At 44.7% G+C, this 26,557-nt stretch overlaps 1 protein-coding gene and 2 pseudogenes across 3 annotated transcripts in view; 1 reads left to right on the top strand and 2 right to left on the bottom strand.

The window, feature by feature from the left end:
* The window catches only part of SNAP47 (synaptosome associated protein 47), a 122,241-nt gene that overhangs the window by 79,138 nt on the left and 16,546 nt on the right, over nucleotides 1–26,557 (bottom strand). For all 3 annotated transcript variants that reach the window (XM_070416707.1, XM_070416706.1, XM_070416704.1), the window contains exon 2: nucleotides 24,373–24,916. In XM_070416707.1, the coding sequence (XP_070272808.1) occupies nucleotides 24,373–24,872 (500 nt within the window). In that variant the 5' untranslated portion in view covers nucleotides 24,873–24,916. The remainder of the gene's footprint in view (nucleotides 1–24,372; nucleotides 24,917–26,557) is intronic.
* On the top strand, nucleotides 3,586–4,447 carry LOC139010074 (cysteine-rich secretory protein 2 pseudogene; annotated as a pseudogene).
* On the bottom strand, nucleotides 25,322–25,421 carry LOC139011970 (U2 spliceosomal RNA; annotated as a pseudogene).

Genomic DNA, 26,557 nt, shown 5'->3' with positions numbered 1-26,557 from the left:
CAAAGAAAAGCTGTAAAGTACTCCCTTTAAGTAAAAAGGTGAAAGTTTTGGACTCAATAGGAAAAAATTTTATGCTGAGATTGCTAAGAACTGTGGTTAAAAACAAATCTTGTATCCATAAAATTGTGAAGAATAAAGAACTTTGTGCTAGTTTTCTTGTCCCACCTTAAACTGCAAAAGTTAAAACCACAAGTGTGTGATAAGTCCTGAGTTAAGCTGGAAAAGATTAAATCTATGGGTGGAAGACATGAATAGAAAACGTGCCAAATGAAGGCAACGTGTTGTGCCAGAAAGCACTAAGCCTATATATGAAGACTCCAGCAAGGAATCCCCTTACATGAGTGACACAAAGCCATTTACTACTGTGATTAAGGGATGGTTACACATATGCAGGAATAGGTTTGGACTAAAAATATAAAAGTTAGTGTAGATGCTGCACCTGCCAATGAAGAAGCTACTGCCACAGTTCCAGAAGAGTTGAAGAAAATGATTAAGGAAGGAGAAAGGATACCATCCAAAGCAAGGCTTCAAATATAATGAAAACAGGCTCTTCTGGAAGAAGATGCTCAATAGCACCTACATTTATAAAAGTGCAAAGGAGAGGGCGAGCTGTTTTGGTCTTTGGCTCCTGCCCTCAAACAGGAAGATCTGGGCTCTGGAGTTAGGGATTATGAAATCATACACCATGCTCTTCCTACAGACACGCCTGCAGAACACACCTACTTTTGAAACACCTGCAAGAAAGGGCACAATACTTTTCTATTAATAAAGCAGATGCTTCATTCTACTCTGAGAACCAACACAATGGCTTTACTCCCAGTGGTGGTGTTTCTGACTGCTGTGCTGCTTCCACCTTTACCTTCAGAAGGAAAGGATCCAGCCTTTACTGCTTTGTTAACCATTCAAACACAAGTTCAAAAAGGTATTGTAAATACACACAATGAACTAAGAAAATCAGTCTCTCTACTTGTCAGCAACATGCTAAAGATGGAATGGAGCAGAAAAGCAAAAGCTAATGCCCTAAAGGGGGAAAACAAGTGCACTTTAGAACACAGTAATGCAGAAGACCAGAAAATCAGTACAAAATGTGGTGAGAATTTCTGTCAAGTGGCCCTATAACAAAGGATAAAACTTTATACTACTGACTAACCATAGCACTAAAAATAAGAATGTACTACCCCTATTAAAATACCAACAGCATACTTCACAGATCTAGAACAAATACTCCAAAAATTTATATGGAATCAAAAAAGACCTCGACTAGCTGCAGCAATCTTGAGAAAGAAAAACAAAGTTGGAGGAATCAGAATACCAGATTTCAAGTTATATTACAAAGCCACCATCATCAAAATAGCCTGGTTCTGGCACAAGAACAGGTATAAGGATCAATGGAACAAACAGAGACCCCAGAAATCGACCCAAGCCATTATGCTCAATTAATATTTGACAAAGGAGGCAAGAGCATACAATGGAGTCAAGACAGTCTCTTCAGCCCTAACCGGTTTGGCTCAGTGGTTAGAGTGTTGGCCTGCGGAGTGAAAGGTCCCAGGTTCGATTCCGGGCAAGGGCATGTACCTTGGTTGCAGGCACATTCCCAATAGGGGGTGCGCAGGAGGCAGCTGATCGATGTTTCTCTCTCATTGATGTTTCTAACTCTCTATCCCTCTCCTTTCTTCTCTGTAAAAAAATCAATAAAATATATATTTTTTTAAAAAGACAGTCTCTTCAATAAATGGTGTTGGAAAAATTGGACAGATACATGCAAAAAAATGAAACTAGATCACCAACTTACACCATACACAAGAATAAACTAAAAACGGATAAAAGACTTAAATGTAAGTCGTGAAACCATAAAAATCCTAGATGAAACCATAGGCAGCAAAATCTCAGACATCTCTCACAGCAATATGTTTATGGATACATATCCTAGGGGCAAAGGAAACTAAGGAGAAAATAAACAAATGGGACTACATCAAAATAAAAAACCATCAACAAAATGAAAAGGGGGTCCACTGTATGGGAGAACATACTTGGCAATGATACATCTGATAAAGGATTAATATCCAAAATATATAAGGAACTCATACAACTTAACAAAAGACAAAAATCCAATTTAAAAATGGGCAAAGGACTTAGACACTTCTAAGCATGTATGCCAAGACATGTGAAAAAATGCTCAAAGTCACTGATCCTCAGAGACATGCAAATTAAAATGACAATGAGGTATCACCTGACATCTGTCAGAATGGCTACCATCAAGAAATCAACAAATGACAAGTGCTGGCGAGGATGTGGAGAAAAAGGAACCCTCATGTACTGCTGGTGAGAATGCAGACCGGTGCAGCCATTATGGAAAACAGTCTGGAGTTTCCTCAAAAAATTAAAAATGGAGCTCCCATTTGACCCAGTGCTCCCACTTCTAGGAATATATCCCTAGAAATCAGAAATATGAATCAGGAAGGACATATGCACCCCTCTGTTCATAGCAGCACAATTTACAATAGCTAACAATTTACAACAGCCTAAGTGCCCACAGCAGATGAGTGGATTAAAAACTATGGTACATCTACACAATGGAATACTATGCCGCTATTAAAAAGAAGGAACTTTTACCATTTGCAAAAGCATGGATGGAACTAGAGAGCAGTATGCTAAGCGAAATAAGCCAGTCGGAGAAAGATAAATATCACATGATCTCTCTCATATGTGGGATATAATGATCAACATAATTTGATAAACAAGAATAGATCGATCTAGAAACAAATGGTAGGGGAGAGGAGGTTAGAGAGCAACCAAAGGACTTATATGCATGCATATTAGCATAAACAATAGACACAGACACTGGGGTGGTGGGGGCTTGCCCGGGCTGGGAAGGGATGGGGGAGGGGATCAATTGGGTGAAAAGGAAACTATGTAAAACTTTAGACAATAAAAAAAAAACAGGAAAAAAACCTATGGTACATCTATACAATGGAATACTGCACTGCCATAAAAAAGAAAGAACTCTTTTCATTTGCAACAGCATGGATGGACATGGAGAGCATTATGTTAAAGTGAAATAAGCCAGTTGGAGAAAGATAAATATCACATGATCTCACTCATTTGTGGAATATAATGAACAACATAAACTGATCCGGAGACAGAGGGGCATCAAACAGACCGTCAAACTTCAGAGGGAAGGCAGGGGAGGGTGAGGGGAGGTGGATAAGAGATCAACAAAAGAACTTGTACGCATGCATATGGACACAGATACTAGGGGGGATGAGGGCAAGTGCTGAGGCGGGGGAGTGGCCAGAGAGAGGTCAATGGAAGGAAAGGAGACATATATAATACTATATGTAATACTTCAAACAATAACGAATTAAAAAAGCAGTGGTACATTTATATCATGGAATACTATGCAGCAGTAAAAAAGAAGAATCTTACCCTTTGAGACAGCATGGAGAGACCTGGAGAGTATCATGCTAAGTGAAATAAGTCAGTTAAAGAAAGACAAGTATCACACGATCTCACTCATATGTGGAATCTAATTAACAAAAGAAACTGATGAACGGAGTGGATCCAGAGACAGGGAAGCATGGAACAATGTGTGGGATCTCAGAGGGAAGGTGAGGGAGGGTGGGTGAGTGGGAGCTAGTCAGTAATCAACAAAAGACCCTGTATGCATATATGCATAACCCATAGAAACAGACAATAGAGTGGTGAAGGCAGACTTTAGTTGACATTAAAGATCTCCACTGGGACTGGCGAAAACACTGCCTGCACATCCACAGCTCCCTCCCCCTGATTTCTTTGTTCTGCTTTCCCTCTCCTTCCTGATAAAAAAAAAAAAAAAAAAAAAAAAAAAAAAAACCCTGCCTGCACTAAGATGTTAACATAGTTTTATAGGACAGGAGTCCACCATCTTCTCAGCTCACAGACACTTAGATAAACTACTTTTTTCCCCACCAACACCTGTCTCACAAGCTTGGCTTTCGTTGTGGCAGACAGCTAAACCTGCATTCAGTTTCAATCCTACTACCTGGTCAAATGCAATTCAAAACCGATAGGATGACAGCCATGATTTTGTCTATTGTGTAGGACCAATTAGTTCAAGTACAGTTGTATGTTATACCCAAGTTATTAGCTACTAATCTTACCATATTGGATAAGGAACTGCCTATTGTCCCAATCAAGACAGTCTAAAATACTATATGTTTGTCAATATTGTCCTGTTGATAATGTTATTAAAAAGAATACCTCTTACAAACAGGAAACATCTTGTGCCAACTGCCCCGGTAACTGTGACAATTAACTATGCGCCAATAGTTGCCAGTATGAAGATCTCCTTAATAACTGTGGTTCCTTAAAGACAACAGCTGGCAGTGAACAAGAATTGCCCAAGGAAAAGTGCAAGGCCACTCACCAAAATTTACTGAAATGCTCAACGATCATTGCACAAGACTAAGTGGATAAGGGATATACCACTTAACTGACACACCCCAGAGGAGAAATTGCAGTCTAGTTACAAATTTGGTTCCCAACAGTTTTTCTCTTGAATCTTTACAGAAATCTCTCTCATACATCAATTTACAAAAGCAGTACAGTCTATGATGACAAGTTTGGATTTTACAAATTTGGTACTTTAAGAAACTGAATCAAGTTAAGGATTTTTAAAATTGTATAACCTTAAGACTTGGATCACTAGAAGTTTGAATTAAAATGAGGAATTACTCTGCCCGGGCCAGTTTTGCTTAGTGGTTAGAAAATTGGCCCATAGACCAGAGGGTCATGGGTTTGATTCCTGGTCAAAGGCACCTACCTTGGTTACAGGTTCAGTCCTGCACCTGGTTGGGGCGCGTTCAGAAGGCAACCAGTCAATGTGTCTCTCTCACATCAATGTTTCTCTCTCTCTCTCCCTCTCCTCCCTCCCTTTCACTCTCTCTCTAAAGATCAATGAAAAAATAGCCTTTGGTGAGAATTAAAACAAACAAACAACAAATTATGCTCTCTGAAACAAAATGCAAAAACCAACTAACATCACTGTCATTCCCACTACATGATTTTTTTACATGTATAAAGAATAAATTCAATGAGCACCATCTACTTTTTCTTATGGCCTCCTCTTTAAAAAAGTAATCAACTCTTAGAATAAAGAATTTATCTAAGCAACCACATAGATCTGATTCTTGTGCTTTATTTTATAGTATTTACTAGAGGCCTGATGCACGAAATTCATGCAAGGGGCTCGGCCCTCACGGCCCTGGCTGCCTTGCGACCCCATCCCCCACCCACTGGTCATTCCAGAAGGTTGTTCCGGAAGGTCATTCTGTCATCTAGTCTAATTAGCATATTAGCTTTTTATTATATAGGACTAGTGGCCCGGTGCACGAAATTCGTGCACGGGAGGAGGGTGTCCCTGAGCCCAGCCTGCACCCTCTCCAATCTCGGACCTTTTGGGGGATGTCGACTACTGGTTTAGGCCTGATCCCAGGATGTCCGACTGCCGGGATTGGGCCTAAACCGGCAGTTGGACATCCCTTTCACAATCCTGGACCGCTGTCTCCTAATTACTCACCTGCGTGCCTGCCTGATTGCCCCTAATTCGTGCATGGGAGCGGGGAGTTCCTCAGCCTGGCCTGCACCCTCTCCAATTCGGGACCCCTCAGGGCTGCTGGCACCTAACTGCTCATCTGCCTGCTGGCCTGATCCCCTAACTGCTCTCCCCTGCTGGCCTGATCCCTCTAACTGCTCTCCCCTGATGGTCTGATACCCTTAACTGCTCTCCCCTGCCATCCTGATCCTCCTAACTGCTCTCCCCTGCCTGCCTGATCACCTCTAACCGCCTCTGCCTCAGCTCTGCCACCATGGCTTTGTCCGGAAGGACGTCCGGAACCTCGTCTGGAAGATGTTCAGTCTAATTAGCATATTACCTTTTTATTAGTATAGATGCCACCTTGCCTAAAAATTCAGGTTGTTAGCAGGTTTTCCCATCATGGAAGGAGAGCCCGCAGTAGCATCCTGGGTTCTGACCAGGGCTTAAGCACTCGTGCTTTATCTCAGCAGATGAGATTCCTAGAAGACTCTTGGATGTACCTTGAACATTTCTATCCATTTTGACAAATCATCCTCCAAAAATGTTGAATCACTTTGAACTCCCACCAGCAACCATGCATGTGCCCTCTGTCCTACTTTGATGCCAGTATCATTGATTTCCCCCTAAAGCTTCCCTCCCCTCAGCCGAGACTGCTTGGCACTTGAGCCAAACTCACTGTTCAGCCCAGGACTTGATTTCCCGAGATAGAATTATGGAGGAGGAAAAATAGTTTTCCTCTACCCTTCTGAGTTCTTAGCGGAGGCCCTTGTAATAAAAGACAGATTACCAAGAGAAAAACTAAAGTTCATTAACATGTGTACCTTGTGTATATGTAGGAGATCCCAGGGAAAAATGAATAACTTCCCAAAGTGGCTTAGAATCCAGATTTAAATACCTTCTTTCTAGGGAAAGGGGACGAGATATGTAGGCCTCTTAGAGGAGAGTACATGATTTTTAGGAAAGATGAATGGGGGTGGGGGAGATAGTTTGTAACAAAGTTTGGATGTGATGTCAACTTCTAGTCTCCTGTCCTGTGACAGTAGTCAGTCTTCACTGGCTGATGGCACTTTTCCCATCGAGGGGACCTTTTGGGGAGGTCCGATTTTAGGCAGAGAAGGAGACTTCAGTGAAAACCTCTCCTTGCATTTGCTGTTTTTCAAGCATCTGCAGGTCAAGATCGTCAATATAACAACATGGCATATGTTGGGGTGGTCTGTTCTCTGACTTTCAGAATAAACCCAACAAAAGCTTGTTTCCTCTCTTAGATAATTTGCCACAGTAGCGTTATTCCCTGGAAACAGTATTCTGACCAGTATTCTGATCACTTCCTGGGAGTGATCATAACATACTCTGTGCTTGTAGAAAAGTGTGGGCCAAATCACTAAATAATCAGGGTCAGTTTTCTCATCTTGTGGAAAGGGAGATAAAGTTATGATAGTTTATCTCCCTTTCCACAGGTTTCCTGCCAGTTTGTGTCTCTGCTGCAGCCCCAGTGGCCCCAGCGCCTCTGCGGCGTTGGGGTTAGGGGCTGCTGGTGCCGGCCCCCCTGCAGGCTATGTCTGTGCTCCTCTGACCCCAGCGCCGAGGTGGGGCTTGAGGCTGCTGGGTGCAGGTCACCCTGAGGGCTGTGTCTCTGCTCCTCCAACCCCAGCACCAAGGCGGGGCTTGGGGCTGCTGGGTGCTGGGCCCCACTGCAGGCTTGTGTCTCTGCTCCTCTGGCCACAGCGTCCCCAGCAGCCCCAGCGGCCCCATCAGCCCCAGAGCCTCCTCGGCCATGGGGCTTGGGGCTGCTGGGTGCTGCCCCCCCTGCAGGATGTGTCTCTGCTCCTCTGACCCCAGCGGCGAGGTGGGGCTTGAGGCTGCTGGGTGCCCGCCCCCCTGCAGGCTGTGTCTCTGCTCCTCTGACCCCAGTGCCGAGGCGGGGCTTGGGGCTACTGGCTGCAGGGACCCCTGAGGGCTGTGTTTCTGTTTCTCCAACCCCAGCACTGAGACGGGGCTTGGGGCAGCTGGGTGCTGCCCCACTGCGGGCTGTGTCTCTGCTCCCCCAACCCCAGCACTGAGGCAGGGCTTGGGGCTGCTGGGTACTGCCCCCCTGCGGGCTGTGTCTCTGCTCCCCCAACCCCAGCACTGAGGCAGGGCTTGGGGCTGCTGGGTGCCGGCCCCCCTGCGGGCTATGTCTCTGCTCCCCCAACCCCAGCACTGAGGCGGGGTTTGGGGCTTCTGGGTGCGGGCCCTGTGCGGGCTGTGTCTCTGCTCCCCCAACCCCAGCACTGAGGCGGGGTTTGGGGCTTCTGGGTGCGGGCCCTGTGCAGGCTGTGTCTCTGCTCCCCCAACCCCACTGCCGAGGCGGGGCTTGGGGCTGCTGGGTGCCGGCCCCCCTGCAGGCTGTGTCTCTGCTCCCCCAACCCCGCTGCCAGGTGGGGCTTGGGGCTGCTGGGTGCCGGCACCCCTGCAGGCTGTGCCTCTGCTCCTCTGACCCCAGCGCCAAGCCGGGGTTTGGGGCCACTGGCTGCCAGGACCCCTGCGGGCTGTGTCTCTGCTCCTCCATCCCCCCAGCAGCGCTGACCAAGCAGGCCCAGAGGCCCTCCACCAGCGTGTTGAGGCAGAACGCCTGCGTCGTCACCAGGCTTCCCTCTGCCACTTGGAGCCTACGTATGCAAATTAGCCGCCATCTTTGTTGGCAGTTAATTTGCATATCATGCTAATTAGCCAATGAGAAGGGTAGCGGTCGTACGCTAATTACCATGTTTCTCTTTTATTATATAGGATAATTAATTCCAGCTGGACTCAACCTAGATAATAATTATTCAGAACAAAATTTCTAAAATATTTGCCTATAAAATTAAACTTTAAACTTTAACCGAAAAGAAGGAAAAAGTAGAATGGAGGCACCAGCATGGAAGAACAGATTAACTCTGGTTCTGTGTAGTAATACTGCAGGAAATATGATAAAGCAAGACATAGTGTACAGTGTGAAGAAATCAGATGCTCTAAAACATACTCCAAAATTATCTGCTCATATTTTGGCAACATAATAAGCAGCATGTTGACAGCCATCTTATTTATGGAATGGTTCCATCAATAAGAGCACAGTACAATATGAGATTTTGAGAGAGAAAGAGAGAGGTCACATTCACTTAAGTTTTATGACAGCATATCATTACAATTATTCTATTTTATTACTGGTTATTGTTAATATCTTATGGTACCTAACTTATAAATTCATCATTATCATAGATACATACGCATAGTGGGGGGAAATGTAATATATATATAGGGATTGGTACCATTTGTGGTTTCAGGTATCCACTGGAGGTCTTGAAACATATCCCCCACAGATAGGGGGCAACTACTATATTGTTAAATTAACCATACTACCCAAAGAAATCTATAGATTCAAAACAATCCTTATTAAAATGCCAATGGAATATTTTCAGTAATAGAACAAACAATCCTAAAATTTGTATGGAACCACAAAAGACTCCAAATAGCCACAGCAATCTAGAGAAAGAACAAAGATGGAGGTATCACACTTCTGGAGTTCAAACCATATTATAAAGCTATAGTATTTAAAACAGAATGGTACTGGCATGAAAACAGAAACACAGATCAATCGAACAGAATAGAGAGCTCAGAAATAAACCCACACAATTAATTTACGACAAAAAAGCTAAAACACACAATGGAGAAAAAAGAGCCACTTCAATACATGGAACTAGGGAAACAGGACAAATAAATACATGCAAAAAAAAAAAAAAAAACAGAAAGGAAGAAACTAGACCACTTTTTTTTTTTTACAGAGAGGAAGGGAGAGGGATAGAGAGTTAGAAACATCGATGAGAGAGAAACATCCATCAGCTGCCTCCTGCACACCCCCTACTGGGGATGTGCCCGCAACCAAGGTACATGCCCTTGACCGGAATCGAACCTGGGACCCTTCACTCTGCAGGCCGAAGCTCTATCCACTGAGCCAAACCAGTTAGGGCTAGACCACTTTCTTATTCCATACACAAAAATCAAGTCAAAATGGATTAAAGACCTAAACATAAAACCTGAAACCATAAATTCTTAGAACAAAACATAGTAGGTAAGCTTCTAGACCACTGATGGCGAACCTATGACACGCGAACTCATTTTTTTGCTTGATTTTTCTTTGTTAAATGGCATTTAAATATATAAAATAAATATCAAAAATATAAATCTTTGCTTTACTATGGTGGAAATATCAAAAAACTTCTATATGTGACACGGCACCAGAGTTAAGTTAGGGTTTTTCAAAATGCTGACATGCCGAGCTCAAAAGGTTCGCCATCACTGTTCTAGACATTAGTCTTGGCAATGATTTTTTAAGATGACAATAAAAGCAAATTGAGTGGAATTACATCAAGCTAACAGGCTTGTGCACAGCAACGAAAACCACCAACAAAATGTAAAGGCAACCTACAGAATAAGAGAATATTTGCAAATCATTCATATATTTGATAAGGAGTTAATACCCAAAATATCTAAAGAACTCAGTAGAAAAAACAAACAAACACCAATCCAATTAAAATATGAGAACAGTATTTGAATAGATATTTTTTCAAAGGAGATATACATACAGATGGCCAATAGACACATGAAAAGGCATTCAACATCACTAATCACCAGGAAAATGCAAATCAAAACCACAATGAGATATTACCTGACACCTATTAGAGTGGCTAATATCAAAAAGAGAAGAAATAACAAGCAATGGCAAGGATGTGGAGAAAAGAGAACCCTATGCACTGTTGGTGGGAATGTAAATTGGTGCAGCCACTATGGAAAACAGTATAGCGGTCCCTCAAAAAATTAAAAATAGAACTACTATAATAATCCAGCAATTTCACTTTGGGGTATGAATTTGAAGAAAACAAAATAACTATCCCAAAAAGATATCTGCACCCCAATTTTCATAGCAGCATTATTTACAATAGCCAAGACATAGAAACAATCTAAGTGTTGACTGAGAAAAGAATGGATAAAGAAAATTTGATATTATAAATTTGATAATAACACAGATATTATTCAGCCATAAGAAAGAGGAAAATACTGCCATCTGTAACAACATGGATGGACTTTAGTGCATTATTCTAAGTGAAATAAGTTATGTGGAATCTATATATATAAAAGCCTAAGTGACCATCGCAACCAAACGACGACCAAACAGGCTGCGTGGGGTGACCAGGCCTGCAGGGGGGTTAGTGAGGGACGACCAAACAACTGAGCAGCGGGCTGTGTGGGGAGACCAGGCCTGCAGTGGGGTTAGTGATGGCCAATCAAACAACTGAGCAGCAGGATGCGTGGGATGACCAGGTCGGCGGGGGGTTAGTGAGGGCCGACCAAATGACTGAGCAGTGGGCTACATGGGGCGACCAGGCTAGCAGGGGGGTTAGTGAGGGATGACAAAACAACTGAGCAGTGGGCTACATGGGGTGACCAGGCTAGCAGGGGGGTTAGTGAGGGACGACCAAACAACTGAGCAGTGGGCTACATGGGGCGACCAGGCTAGCAGGGGGGTTAGTGAGGGATGACAAAACAACTGAGCAGCAGGATGCGTGGGGTGACCAGCCAGCGAGGGGTTAGTGAGGGCTGACCAAATGACTGAACAGCAGCCTGTGTAGGGCGACCAGGCCTGCAGGGGGGCATTGAGGGGTGACCAAATAACCAAACAGCAGGCTATGTGGGGTGACAAGACTGCAGGGGGGGCAGTTGGGGGTGACCAGGCTGGCAGCAGGGGGGAAGTTGGGGGCGACCAGGCCAGCAGGGGGGCAATTGGGAGTTACCATGCCAGCAAGGGGGGCAGTCAGGGGTGATCAGACAGGCAGGCAGGTGAGCAGTTAGGAGCCAGTGGTCCCGGATTGTGAGAGGTATGTCCAACTGCCAGTTTAGGCCCAATCCCCAGGATCGGGCCTAAACCAGCAGTGGGACATCCCCTGAGGGGTCACGGATTGGAGAGGGTGCAGGCTGGGCTGAGGGGGACGGGGGACACAACCCCCCATGTATGAATTTCGCACACTGGGCCTCTAGTCTGAAAAATAAAATGCCAAATTCATGGATACAGAGAATAAATTGGTGGTTGCCAGAAGCAGGGTTTGGGGGAATGAGTGAAATGGGTGAAGGTGGTCAAAAGGTACAAACTTTTGTTATAAGACAAATAAGTGTTGGGACTGTAATGTACAGCATGGTGAGTATAGTTAACAATATTGTACTGTATATTTGAAAGTTGCTAAAAGAATAGATTTTAACAGTTATTTTCATAAGAAAAAACAATATGTGGTAATGAATGTTAACTAAACAAATTGTGGTGATCATTTCACAATATATACATACATCAAATCATTATACTGTATACCTAAAACGAATATGATATTATATGTCAATTATGTCCCAATTTTAAAAGTACAGTAATGGAAAAAAAAACTTCACTAGAGAGGTTCAATAGTAGATTTAAAATGACAGAAGAATCAGTGTTTGAAGACAAAAAAATAAGTCATACAATCTGAATATCAGAAAAAAGGAATGAAGAAAAATGAACAGTTCCTTTGGAGGATACCATTAAACACACTACCAACATACATATAACATGGTTGAGAGGAGCAGGAGAGAGAGAAAGGTACAGAAAAATTATCTGAATAGTCTAAATCCCCCAAATTTGAGGGGGGTGAAAGCACAATAACTTATGAGTCCAAGAAGCTAAACAAACATCAAGCAGGTGAAACAAAGAGATTTACATCTGATACATCTTAGACAAACTTTTGAAAACCAAAAAAAGAGAGAACGCTTTGAAAACAGTAACAGAAAAATGATTGATCATGAATAAGAGAACCATAATATTATGATGACCTCTATCAGAAACAATGGAGACCAGAAGTTACTGGGATGATATATGCAAAGTTCTGAAAGAAATAAAACTGTCAGTGGAGAATTCTATATCCAGCAAAACTATCCTTTAAAAAAAACACAAAGCAAAATAAAGACAATTCCAAACAAATACCGAGGGATTCACTGGTCGCAGGCCTGCCTCCGCAAAAAAAAAAAAAAAAAAAAAAAGGAAAACAAAAACCTAAAGAAAGTTCTTGGGCTGAAATGAAATGACACCCCCAGAAGGAAACTCAAATCCCTACAAAGAAACAAAGAACACTGGTAAAGGGAACCATGTAGGTAATTAGATAATATAAATGTTGTTTACTTTTCCTAACTGATTCAAATGACAACTGCATAAAATACTGCTTTTAAAATTATACTGGAGGATTAGTAACATATAAAATACAATATACCTCCTTGGGAGGAGGCTGCATGGAGCAGCAGTGACTAGGTGCCCAGCCTCACCACCACCCAGACTAGCTGCAGCCTAGGCCTGAACCCACAGGCACCCCACCCTAGACCCTACCTGCACCCCAAGGACACAACCCAGACGCCAGGTGCTCATAGCAGACACTGCCTGGACCGTGCACCTAAGTAAGTGAACACCAGCAGGACCCTGTGTGCCTTCAGCTGACATCTGTGGGACCTCGCACTACTGCCACAAGGAACCGCTGCTGCCACCACAGGCACTCCCTGGGCACAGCTCCACCTAGGAGAGCCGTCATCTTAAAAGATTTACAAGGTCCTCCTTGGGAGGAGGCTCTGGGGAACAGCAGTGGCTGGGCACCAAGCCTCGCAACCACCCGGACTCACCACAGCCTAGGATCAAAACCATGTGCACCCAGCCCCGGGCCCCATGTACCCACAGAGGTCACAACCCGGTCCCCACGCACCTGCAATAGACACCTGTGGAACCTCTGCACCTATGGCACATATCCAGCCTGAACCTGTGAGCCTGACGGGAACACAACCTGGACTCTATGGCACCACTAACCCGGCACGACTCTCGCTCCTGTCATATATTTACCCACTGCCACCACTACTGTGCTGCCACCACCGCCCTTGAGTCCAGCTGCTCAGCTCCACCGACAGGGCTCGGGGGCAGGAAAAGCACTGAAGGCTAGGAGGTGGGTGTAACCTCCCCGGACCTGGACCTATTAGAACTTAGGACCTGAGGAGACTAAAGAGACTGCAGATCTGTAGGTGAGACGGGAATGCCTAGGACAGAGAGGAGGCCCAAGGGCACGGGCTGTGGAGACTGCGGAGTGGGTGCAGCAGTGGAAGCCTGGGGCTGAATGAAGTACCTGGATAGAGTAGTGCTGGCACCCCACCATAGTGCAGCCTGGGAAGCTCCTCCTGACCAGTGGGAAGGACCATACAGTGGAGCTCAGGGCCAACCTACACTGGAGGGGTCAGAAGGACACACCCAACATTGAATCTGGGGGGCCCTCTATTTCTTGGAGGAATTCGTGCTAGTGAGCAGAAAGGATGCTGGACAGTAGGTCCAGGAAGGGATCAGCCCTGCCCACCTGGAACACAAAACACATGCATCTGACCTGACCTGCAGTGACCTGAGGCAAGAGGGAACAGCTCGAGGCAGGAAATCCGTGCCCCTGCAGGTGATAGAGAGGAGGTGCCAGCAAACCAGGCAGAGCTGAGGTATTAGAAGGAGAAGAAGGGCTACCCCCACCTTCCTATAAGCTACTGGCACCACGCACAACACGAGTCTGAACAAACCATCCCGGCCAAGACCAGGATATCCCAACAGAGCCCAGCTCTGTCAGGGAAGGCAGTACAGCTCAGAACAGGGACAATCAAGGTGTGAGACTTGAGGCAGACCCAGCCTCTGGGCTAAGGAGTCCCCACCTGCTGGACCACTAGGGGCTTCAACCTCTAGGACCTCAATCAGGTTGCCCAGAGCCAGAAAGGGGCAGTGACTCACACTGAACTGCATGAGAAAAGCTCCCAGGAAGCTCCCAGGATACAAACACCAAGAGACCAGATTGAACAACATCAGAGAAAAATCCAGCGAGCTCCACAAATAGTGGACCCAAAGGATTTTCAGTGTGTGAATGTGTGGTTTTGTTTTTTGGTGTGTGTGTGTGAGTGAGTGTGTGTATGTGTGTGTGTATTTTTGTTTTTGTTGTTTGCTTAATCCTTTTTTCTTTCTTCTATTTTCCTTGCATATCTCTAATTTCTCTCTTTCCTTTGATTCTATTCTACTTTTGTATATTCTCATTGTTATTATCTTATTTTACTTTGTTTTTCTCATTTTTTCCCATTTTACTCTTCCTATCTATATCTTAATATGTCCATTATTACTATATTTTAAATTCATTATTATTTCATTTATTTTGTTTCCTTTTCTTTTTTCTCCCTATACTAGTTCTTTGTCTTTTTCTTTGCTTCCATATACTAGGTGTACCGGTTAATAATGCAGATTTTTTTCAATAGATGGAGTTACACATATGTTGATATATATGCGACTTGATATGTGTGTTATTTTGCTATATGACAACAAGCTTCAAAAATTCATATGTCAAATTTTCTGAAGGTGTTAACATCATAGATATTTTTACACTTAAAAATGTCGAATTTTGTGCCAAAAAAAAAAAAAAAGAGCATTTGCGGGAAGTTTTAATTCATTAGTTTATTTTGAAGAAAAGTGTTGCTGAATACTTCAGGAAGCTTATGGTGAACATGCTCAATCTCAAGATACTTGTAAATTCTGGTTGAAACACTTTGAAAGTGATGATTTCGATGTGAAAGACAAAGAACGTCCAGGTCAAAGAAAAAGTTTGAAGACCAACAATTACAAGCATTATTGGATGAAGATGCGTGTCAAACTCAAAAACAACTTGCAGAAAGATTAAACGCTGCTCAGCAAACAATTTCCGACCATTTACAAGCAATGGGAAAGATTTTAAAGGAAGGAAAATAGGTGCCACATCAACTGAACAAAAGACAAATGGAAAACCAAAAAGTCATCAGTAAAATGTTGCTTCAACGGCATGAAAGTCTTTTTTGCAGCGAATTGTGACTGGCGATGAAAAGTGGATTTTGAGAATCCCAAATGCATAAAATCATGGGTTGATCCAGCTCAACCATCAACATCGACTTCAAGGCCAAATCGCTTTGGAAAGAAGACAACGTTCTGCATTTGGAAGGTGTGGTGTATTATGAGCTAAAACCAGGGTGAAACCATTAATACTGATCGCTACCAACAACAAATAATCAATTTGAACCACACTTTGATCGTGGAACAACCAGAATGTGCCAGAAGACACGGCAAAGTAATTTTGCTTCATGATGACATACCATCACACAGTTCAAAACCAGTTAAAGACACATTAAAAGATCTTGCCTGGGAAGTATTAACCCACCTGCTGTATTCACCAAACCTTGCTCCTTCAGATTACCACTTGTTCCGATCGATGGCCCACGCACTTTCTGAGCAGCACTTCAAAACGTAGGAAGAAGTGGAAAATTGGGTTTCTGAATGGTTTGCCTCAAAACAAGAAAAGTTCTATTCGGACGGTATCCACAAATTACCTGAAAGATGGGGGAAATGTGTAGCTAGCGATGGACATTATTTTGAATAAGCACTTTTGATGTTTCTCTTGAAATTATTGTGTTTTCTTTGATTACAAAATCCGCATTATTAACCAGTACATCTAGTTGCCATTTCTCCCCCACCTCCCCCTAGTCCTCCTCCTCCTTTCTCTCTTTTTCTTTATATCCCCTCAAAGTCTTGGGTCATGTATTTGATGGACGTTAAGGGAGAAACTGACAGCAATACTGTCATAGTAGGGGACTTTAACACCCCACTGACATCACTGGATAGATCTTCCAGAAAAAAACTAACAAGGAAACAGAGGCCTTAAATGGCACACTAGATCAGAGGAATCTAATGAATATTTACAGAACATTTTACCACAAAGCAACAGAATATACACTTTTGTCCAGCGCACATGGAACAATTTCAAAGCTAGACCACATGTCAGGGCACAAACAAATCTATATAAATTCAAAAAGACTGACATAATACCAAGCATCTTCTCAGATCACAATGACATGAAGTTAGAAATCAATTACCATAAAAGAACTAAAAAACACTCAAATACATGGAGGCTAAAGAACATGTCACTAAGCAATAAATGAGTTATCAATGGGGTCAAGAAAGAAATTAAAAACTTCCTGGAAAAAAATGAAAATGAACACACAACCACAAAAAACCTATGGGACACAGCAAAAGCAGTTCTGAGAGAGAAGTTCATAGCACTACAGGCCTACCTCAAGAAACAAAAAAAAGTACTAATGAACTATCTAAATCTACAACTAAATGAATTAGAAAGAGAACAGCCAGAAAACCCCAAAGTTGAAGGAAGAAAATAATAAATAACAGAGCAGAAATAAATAACATAGAGACTAAAAAAACCAATACAAAAGATCAATGAAACCAAGAGCTGGTTTCTTGAAAAAATAAACAATATTGATGAACCCCTAACCAGTGGTCGGCAAACTCATTAGTCAACAGAGCCAAATATCAACAGTACAACGACTGAAATTTCTTTTGAAAGCCAAATTTTTTAAGCTTAAACTATATAGGTGGTACATTGTTATTAATTTAATTAGGGTGCTCCTAAAGCTTAGGAAGAGCCACACTCAAGGGGCCAAAGAGCTGCATGTGGCTCGCGAGCCGCAGTTTGCCGACCATGGCCCTAACCAGACTCATCAAAAAACAGAGAGGACCCAATTAAATAAAATCAGAAATGAAAGAGGCAATATAACAAGAAACACCACAGAAGTACAAAGGATTATAAGCAAATACTATGAACAGCTATATGCCTACAAGCTGGACAATGTGGATGAAATAGACAAATTCCTAGAAACATCTAATTTTCCAAAATTCAATGAGAAAGAATCAGAAAACATGAGTAGGCCAATAACAACTGATGAAATAGAAGCAGTAATTTAAAAACTCTAAGCAAATAAAAGCTCTGGTCCAGATGGCTTCACAGGGGAGTTTTACCTAACATTCAAAGAAGAACTAACACCTATCCTCCCCAAAATATTCCAAAAAATCCAAGAGGAAGGAACACTTTCAAACTCTTTTTATGAGGACAGCATTATCCTCATACCAAAACCAGATAAAGACACTACAAATAAAGAGAATTACAGGCCAATATCCCGATGAACATAGATACTAAAATTCTCAAGAAAATATCAGCAAATCGGATCCAGCAATATATTAAAAAGATCATACACCATGACCAAATGGGATTTATTCCAGGGATGCAAGGCTGGTATAATATTCTAAATCAATAAACATGATTGATCACATAAACAAACTAAAAGACAAAAATCACAAGATCATATCAATAGATGCAGAAAAAGCATTTGATAAAATCCAGCACCCTTTTTTAATAAAGACTCTCAGTAAAGTGGGAATAGCAGTATCATACCTCAACATAATAAAGGTCATCTATGACAAAGCTATAGCCAACATAATACTCAATAGCAAAAACTAAAAGTGTTTCCCTTAAGAACAGGAACCAAGACAAGGATGCCTTCTTTCACCACTCTTATTCAACACTAGAGGCCTGGTGCACAAAATCTGTGCATGGGAGGTGTGTATGTGGGGGGGGGGGGGGGGCGGGGGAGGATGGTTCCCTCAGCCTGGCCTGCACCCTCTCCAATCTGCGACCCTTCAGGGGATGTCCAATGCCGGTCTGTGGGATCGGGCCTAAACCGGGAGCTGGACACCCCTCTCACAATCCAGGACTGCTGGCTCCTAACTGCTCACCTGCCTGCCAGCCTGAACCCCCTAACCACTCACCTGCCTGCCAGCCTGATCCCTCTAACTGCTCTGCGCTGCCGGACTGATCCCCCTAACTGCTCTCCACTGCTGGCCTGATCTCCCTAACTGCTCTCCCTTGCTGGCCTGATCACCCTAACTGCTCTCCCCTGCTGGCCTAATCGCCCCTAACCACCTCTGCCTCAGCCCTGCCATCATGGCTTTGTCCGTAAGGATGTCCGGTCTAATTAGCATATTACCCTTTTATTAGTATAGATAGTACTGGAAAACCTAGCCACAGCAATCAGACAAGAAAAAGAGATAAAAGACATCCAAATTGTAAAGGAGAAAGTAAAACTGTCATTATTCACAGATGGCATGATATTGTACATAGAAAACTCTAAAGATTCCACCAGAATATTACTAGATTTAATAAAAGAATTTGGCAAGATAGCAGGACACAAAATTAATACCCAGAAATCGATGGCATTTTTATACATCAATAATGAACTCTCAGAAGGAGAAACTAAAAAAGCAATCCCATTTATCATTGCAACAAAAAAAGATACCTAGGAATAAACTTAGCCAAGGAGGTAAAAGACCTGTACATGGAAAACTATGACATTGAAAAAAGAAATACAGGAAGATACAAACAAACGGAAATGTATACCATGTTCATGGATTGGAAGAATTGATATAATTAAAATGTCTATACTACCCAAAGCAATCTATAGATTCAACACCATCCCTATTAAAATACCAATGACATACTTCACAGAACTAGAACAAATACTCCAAAAATTTATATGGAACCACAAAAGACCCCAAATAGCTACAGCAATCTTGAGAAAGAAGAAGTTGGAGGGATCACAATACCAGATATCAAACTATACTACAAAGTCATTATAACCAAAACAGCCTGGAACTGGCACAAGAACAGGCATATAGACCAATGAATCAGAACAGAGACCCGAGAAATTGACCCACACCATTATAGTCAATTAATATTTGACAAAGGAGGCAAGAACATACAATGGAATCAAGACAGTCTCTTCAACAAATGGTGCTGGGAAAACTGGACAAACACATGCAAAAAGATGAAACTAGATCACCAACTTACACCCTACATATGAATGAACTCAAGATGGATAAAAGACTTAACTGTAATGCATGAAACCATAAAAAACTTAGAGAACACAGGCAGTAAAATCTCAAACATCTCATATAGCAATATGTTTACGGATATATCTCTTAGGGCAAAGGAAACTAAGGAGAAAATAAACAAATGGGACTGCATCAAAATAAAAAGCATGTGCACAGCAAAAGAAACCACTATCAGAATGACAAGAGAACCTACTGTATGGGAGGACATATTTGCCAGTGATGCATCCAATTAGGGGTTATAAGGAACTCATACAATTTAACAAAAGGAAGACAAACAATCCAATTAAAAAATGGGCAGAAGACCTGAATAGACATTTCTCCAAAGAGGACATACAAATGGCCAAGAAACATATGAAAAAATGCTCAAAGTCACTAATTATCAGAGAAATGCAAATTAAAACCACAATGAGATATCACCTCACACATGTCAGAATGGCTATCATAAAAAAATCAACAAACAACAAATGCTGGTGAGGATGTGGAGAAAAGGGAACATTAGTTCACTGCTGGTAGGAATGCAGACTGGTGCAGCCACTATGGAAAACAGTATGGAGTTTCCTCAAAATATTGTAAACGGAACTTCCCTTTGAGCCAGCAATCCCACTTCTGGGAATATATCCTAAAAACCCCAAAACACCAATCAGAAAGAATATATGCACCCCTATGTCACAGCAACGTTATTTACAAAAGCTAAGATCTGGAAAGAGCCCAAGTGCCCATCAGTAGATGAATGGATAAAAAAGCTGTGGAACATTTACACAATGCAATACTATGCAACTGTAAAAAAGAGGGATCTCTTACCCTTTGGAACAGCATGGATAGACCTGGAAAATATTATGCTAAGTAAAATAAGCCAATCTGAGAAAGACAAATATAACATGATCTCACTTATTTATGGAATCTAATGAACAGAATGAATTGACCAACAAAATACAACCCAAAGCAGGGAGTCATGGAACAGACTGACATACCTTGATGTGGGATTCAGGGGAAGAGAAGAGATAAACCAAAGAACTTATATACTTACTAGAGGCCTGGTGCACGAATTCATGCACGGGTGGGGTCCCTCGGCCTGGCTGGCAATCGGGGCCATCTTGCCCAGTCCCAATCGGGGCCAGCCGGCCGGGGAGAGGGAGGGATTGCGGGAGGTTGGCTGGCCATGGGAGGTAGGCTGTGGGAGCGCACAGACCACCTGGCCAGCCAGGGGAAGGGACCACAGGAGGCTGGCTGAACAAGGGAGGTTGGCAGTGGGAGCGCACTAACCACCAGGGGGCAGCTCCTGCATTGAGTGTCTGCCCCCAGGTGGTCAGTGTGTGTCAGAGCTACCGGCCGGTTGTAATGGTCACTTAGGCTTTCATATATAGAGACTAGAGGCCGGGTGCACGAAATTTGTGCACAGAAGAGGGCTGTTCCCTCAGCCTGGCCTGTACCCTCTCAGTCCAGGACTTCCCGGGGATCGGGCCTAAGCTGACACTCAGACATCCCTCTTGCAGTCTGGGGCTCTTGCAGTCCATGACCCCTCCCTCCTTACCGCCCTGCCTGCTGCGGAGGCGGGAGAGGCTCACTCTACCTCCGCCACACTCGCTAGCAGTGAGCCCGGCTTCTGGCTGAGATGGGGTTGGGGGCAGAGTGCCACTCAACCAGAAGCCAGGCTCACTGCTCCTTAGTGCTGGCCCTGCCCCCCACCCACTGGTGAGGGGGAGTGATCTGGGGCCGGCCTGGCTGGGGGAGGGGCTGTGGGAGGTTGAGGTGCCGTGGTCGAACCCTGTCCCACCTCTGCGGAGGCTCTGGGAACTGTGCTGCCCCATCCCCCCCGCCTCTGCGGAAAGTGTGGCACCGGGACCAGGCCTGCACCACAGCCTCTCCAGTCACCTCTGTGGAAGGAATGGTGCCGGGATGGGTGGAGGTGCAGACCCGGTGCTGGCGCAGCCTCTCCCGCCGCCTCTCCGGAAGGGGACTGGGCTGCACCATGGCCTCTTCCGTGGCCTCTGCGGAAGGCGGTGGGGGGGGGGGGGGGGGGGGGCGCGCAGGACCGCCATGGCTGGCCTGGCGGTGCAGGCTCGCTGGCCCTGCTACAGCCCACTGGTGGTTCCAGAAGGACATCCAGAAGGTCATTTGGCTGTCCTGTCTAATTAGCATATTATGTTTTTATTATTATAGATAGGCATAGTATGGACACAGGTAATTGGGTAGTGAAGACATGGGGGGGTTGGTAGAGGCTGGGAGGATTAGGGTAAAGGGGGTAAAAAGGGGAGATATCTATAATACTATCAACAATAAAAAATACAATAAAAATAGAGAAAGAAAAACTAAATCCAAGGTTCAATTGCCTGTCACCACAAAAGCCAAACTTGTGAGGTAGGTACTAGTGAAAAGAGAGGTTTATTAAAGTGCTGGTCACCTGAGAAGACGGGGGACTCTCGTACCAAAGCCCATCTTAGTATCTCAGTGCAGGCAGGGGTTTTATAAGGGCACTGAGCACTCACAGCAGCAGCAGGCATGGGAACCCAATGTCTTCTGCTAAGCCTCACTTTACAGAGGTGCAATGTCTCAAACAGTGCTATTCTTCACTGAACAGGTTATTATGTAATACTAGAGGCCTGGTGCATGGATTCATGCATCAGTGGGGTCCCTCAGCCTGGCCTGTACCCTCTCGCAATCTGGAACCCCTTGGGGGATGTAGTAGTACCGGTAGCAGCAGGCAGCTGGGGAGGAGCCCAAGCCTAGGCCAGGTGCCTGCTGCTGTCGCCGCCACTCGGTAGCACTTCTGCGGAGGCAGGAGAGGCTCCCGCCGCAACAGCACTTGTCAACTGTGAGCCCGGCATCTAGTACCCAATGGTCAGCTGAGCGGCACTCCCGCTGTGGGAACGCACTGACCATCAGGGGCAGCTCCTGCGATGAGCGTCTGCCCCCTGATGGTCATTGCACATCATAGCGACTGATCGACCAGTTGTTTGGTCATTTGGTCACCTGAGAAGACGGTTTTTATATATATAGACTAGAGCAGTGGTGGGCAAACTCATTAGTCAACAGAGCCAAATATCAACAGTACAACGATTGAAATTTCTTTTGAGAGCCAAATTTTTTTTTAAAAATATATTTTTATTGATTTTTTTACAGAGAGGAAGGGAGAGGAATAGAGAGTTAGAAACATCAATGAGAGAGAAACATCGATCAGCCGCCTCCTGCACACCTCCCACTGGGGATGTGCCCGCAACCAAGGTACATGCTCTTGACCAGAATCGAACCTGGGACCCTTCAGTCTGCAGGCCGACGCTCTATCCACTGAGCCAAACCGGCCAGGGCGAGAGCCAAATTTTTTAAACTTAAACTATATAGGTAGGTACATTGTTATTAACTTAATTAGGGTACTCCTAAGGCTTAGGAAGAGCCACACTCAAGGGGCCAAAGAGCCGCATGTGGCTCGAGAGCCGCAGTTTGCTGACCACAGGACTAGAGGCCTGGTGCACAAATTCGTGCATGGGTGGGGTCACTTGGGGTGGCCTGTGGAGATCGGGCCCCAGCTCGCACCCCCGGCCTCACAGCCACAGCTTGCAGCCCCAGCCTTGCAGCTCTGCCTGGCTCCCCGCCTTGGCCTGGCACTGCCCCCTCACCTGCTCCACCATCCCGCCTGTGGGATGACTGATCGGGCCCAGGCCCCCCACCCAGTTCCCTCAGCACCAGGGAGCCAGGTGGCAGCCCCGCTCCCACTGCCGCTGCTGGTCACCATCTGCGGGACAATCAGTGGAGCGATTGGGCCCCCGCTCACACCTGCCTTCGCCTGGCGCCACCCGTCTGCTCACCTGCTCCACCATCCCCCCGCGGTCCCGCTCTCATTGGGGCCCATCAGGGCTGGCAGCACCTCCACTGCTGCCCACTGTCAGCACCACGTTGCCGATGCCTGCCATGTTCCACACCGCCCCTTGGTGGTCAGCGCACGTCATAGCAAGCGGTCGAACTCCCAGTCTCCCGGTTGAACTCCCGGTCAAATGACCACCCAAGGGGCCATTTTGCAAATCAACTGAACAGTGGAACGATCAGTCGCTATGACACGCACTGACCACCCGGGGGCAGACACTCAATGCAGGAGCTACCCCCAGCCCGCAGACCCCAGGCCAGCCAAGGCAGGTGCCAGTGGGGGTCCCCCCGCATTGCCCTGCCGGTCGCCTCCCTGGAAGTGACCAGCAGCAGTGGCGGGGGGCAGGGCTGGCAAATGGGCGGCACCAGGCTGGCCAAGGCAGGTGCCAGCGGGGGCCCCAGATCACTCCACTGGTCACCCCACAGATCGGCCCTGATCGCCGGCCAGGACTAAGGACCGTACCTGTGAACAAATTTCGTTCACCGGGCCTCTGGTAATAATATAATAATATAAAGGTGTTATTTTTTAAATGTCACTTACATTACTAAGTCATGAGTTTATTATTTTACTCTTAAATGATAATATTTTTAACTTTTTAGTTTTAGAAAACATGGTCAATATAACATAACCCATAAAAGCTCTTTGGAGCCTCAATTTTTAAGAGAGTAGAAGTGCCCCAAGACCCAAGCTTTGAGAGTTGCTGGTCCAGCAGCTCAGGTGGTAACTTCTGGAGCCAAAATGTTTCCCTTGAAACCTGGCTGCTCCACAGATATATATAAAAAAATAAACTACTAAAAAAATAAATTATGCTAACAAACTTAGTGTGTGTGATCTCAAACAAATTCCTTGGCCTCTCAGACTCAAGTTTCCCCATGCTCTTCTTTGCTTGTCTGGTGACTGAATAAGGTGATCGTCATTAAAGACTTACACTAAATCTGGCAACAGTATCCTTACTGTCTGTATACCCAGAGCATCCAGCCCAGTATAACTGTCCACAGCAGGTATAACCCATGTTTTCTGAATGTGTATTAAATATAGGATATGGAAGACACCAAAAGAGCAGCTTAAGGCTGAAGTACTTTTCTCTACCTGTCAGCCACATCCAGGTCAGACTCCATATTGTCCAGGCTGCTCGTTATGCTGTCCAGCTGCTCACCCTGGTAGTGTAGGACTCTGGCTGCATCTTCTAGACGCTTCTGGGAACAGGCCATTAGACCAGTCAGCTCCTTCCCCTTGGTCATGTGGGAGGATGACGCCTCCACAGCACCTCCTGGTTGAGATAGCAGCAACTCTCTCCAGAAATGTTCGATGATATGGAAAACGACATTCCGATTAGGCTGCAAGGAACTGAACCAGTGCTTGACATGGCCCTTTTCCAGGATGGTGACAGAACTGAAGATAAAATAAGAAGCTTCTTTCTTGATCTCAATTATATCAGCAAGAGGAAAGCTGACAAGAAAGTCTCCAGTTTTATCAGTCAGAAATTTTAGTGAGAGTGAAGTTAACCAAAGTTTTCCAGGAACCCATCGCTTCTCAAGTTCCAAATAATAGGAGCATGGCCAGGTGTGGACACAGAAGTCTCTGCTCATCTGGTTCCTGGGTCAGTCTCCACCAAGGTCAAGACCACCCAGTTCTGAAGGAAAAGGGACAAATTAGTGGGTATGTCAGGCTAAAATGTATCATTACACTTGACCTAGAGACACTAGGACATCAACGGTGAGGGAATGGTTTGGATTCAGAACAAACCTAAGAGACCAGCACATAGCAGGGTCCTTGCCTAGCAAGAGCTCTCACCCCACATGTGATAGGCAAGACGAAGTCTTTGTCCTACTTAGCAGAGAGGACATGGCCACGTCTCAGACTTGTGTTCTTTCCAAAGCCCCAGGGTCCCCGGGCTCTATGCCCACCAGAGCACTCCTCACTCAGACCAGAGTCCACAGCTGGATGTAACTGAAGGAAGAAAACTGCTGGAAACCACTACGCCAAGAGGTGTAATGACCCCTATCACTACACATTCTTTACAAGTTTCTAAGCTAACAAAGAGTCTCCATTTGAAAGTTTTATAAACTTAATTTCATAGAGAAAAATATTAAACTGATAAGAACAGATACTACACTTGATCTTAGCCAAAAAGGGATCACAGAGAAAATAATCCGACAAACTTCTCCACTCTTGTAACTCCAAATAGTTTTTATAGAGTTCCATACAATTATGGAGTGATATGTGTATATTTATAGTTTTACTATTGGCCTGGTGCACGAAATTCGTGCATGGGTGCGGTCCCTAGGCATGGCCAGCAATTGAAGTGCAAGTGTCTGGCATGGAAAGGCAGGTCCCAACTGACCTCTGAGCCCTGGGCAGCACCTGGGCCCCCGGGCCCCCACACAGCCCCCTCTGCCTGAATCATCAGGCCCCCGACCATCGCTGCTGGTCATCGTCCACAGGGCAATTGGCGGGGCGATCAGGCCCCACTTGCACCCACCTTGGCCTGGCACCGCCTGCTCACCTGCTCCAACATCCCACCACGGTCTTGCTCTCATCAGGGCCCATTGGGGCCGGCAGTGCCTCCACTGCCACCTGCTGCCAGCACCGAGTTGCCAACACCCGCCATGTTTCGCGCCGCTCCCTATTGGTCAGTGTACTCAGTGTATGTCATAGGGAGCGGTAGAACTCCTGGTCAAGGTGGCAATTTGCATATTAGGCTTTTATTATATAGGATAATTTTATCTATAATTAGCATTTATCAATGCAGTTTGAAAAGTCATGATGGATTTGAAACAACCCTTATAGAGCATTTAACCTAACCCTGTCATACAGATGAAGAATACAAGGCCATGAAAGGATGAGGACCCTGTACAAGCATGTCAAACTTGCAGCCCATGGGCCACAATGAATATTTTTGCGGCCCAGCCCATATAACGGTATGTAAGAAACATTTTAATAAAAATTTCGTAACTTAATTTTTACAATATCCTGTTATACATAATTAATAACAAACTACAACATTTGCTAATGACTGATTACTACAGGGGTCCTCAAACTTTTTAAACGGGGCCAGTTCACTGTCCCTCAGACTGTTGGAGGGCCAGACTATAGTTTAAAAAGAACTATGAACAAATTCCTATGCACACTGCACATATATTATTTTGAAGTAAAAAAACAAAATGGGAACAAATACAATATTTGTATTTGCATGTGGCCCGAGGGCCGTAGTTTGAGGACCCCTGGATTACTGTAATCATGTTGCATTCATTTCCCTTACGTCATGCCTACC

Source organism: Myotis yumanensis, unplaced genomic scaffold, assembly GCF_028538775.1.
Source record: "Myotis yumanensis isolate MYYU_CA2020_CCGP unplaced genomic scaffold, mMyoYum1.0.hap1 SCAF_5, whole genome shotgun sequence".
Classification (NCBI taxonomy): domain Eukaryota; kingdom Metazoa; phylum Chordata; class Mammalia; order Chiroptera; family Vespertilionidae; genus Myotis; species Myotis yumanensis.
This window is presented reverse-complemented; position numbering and strand designations above follow the sequence as displayed.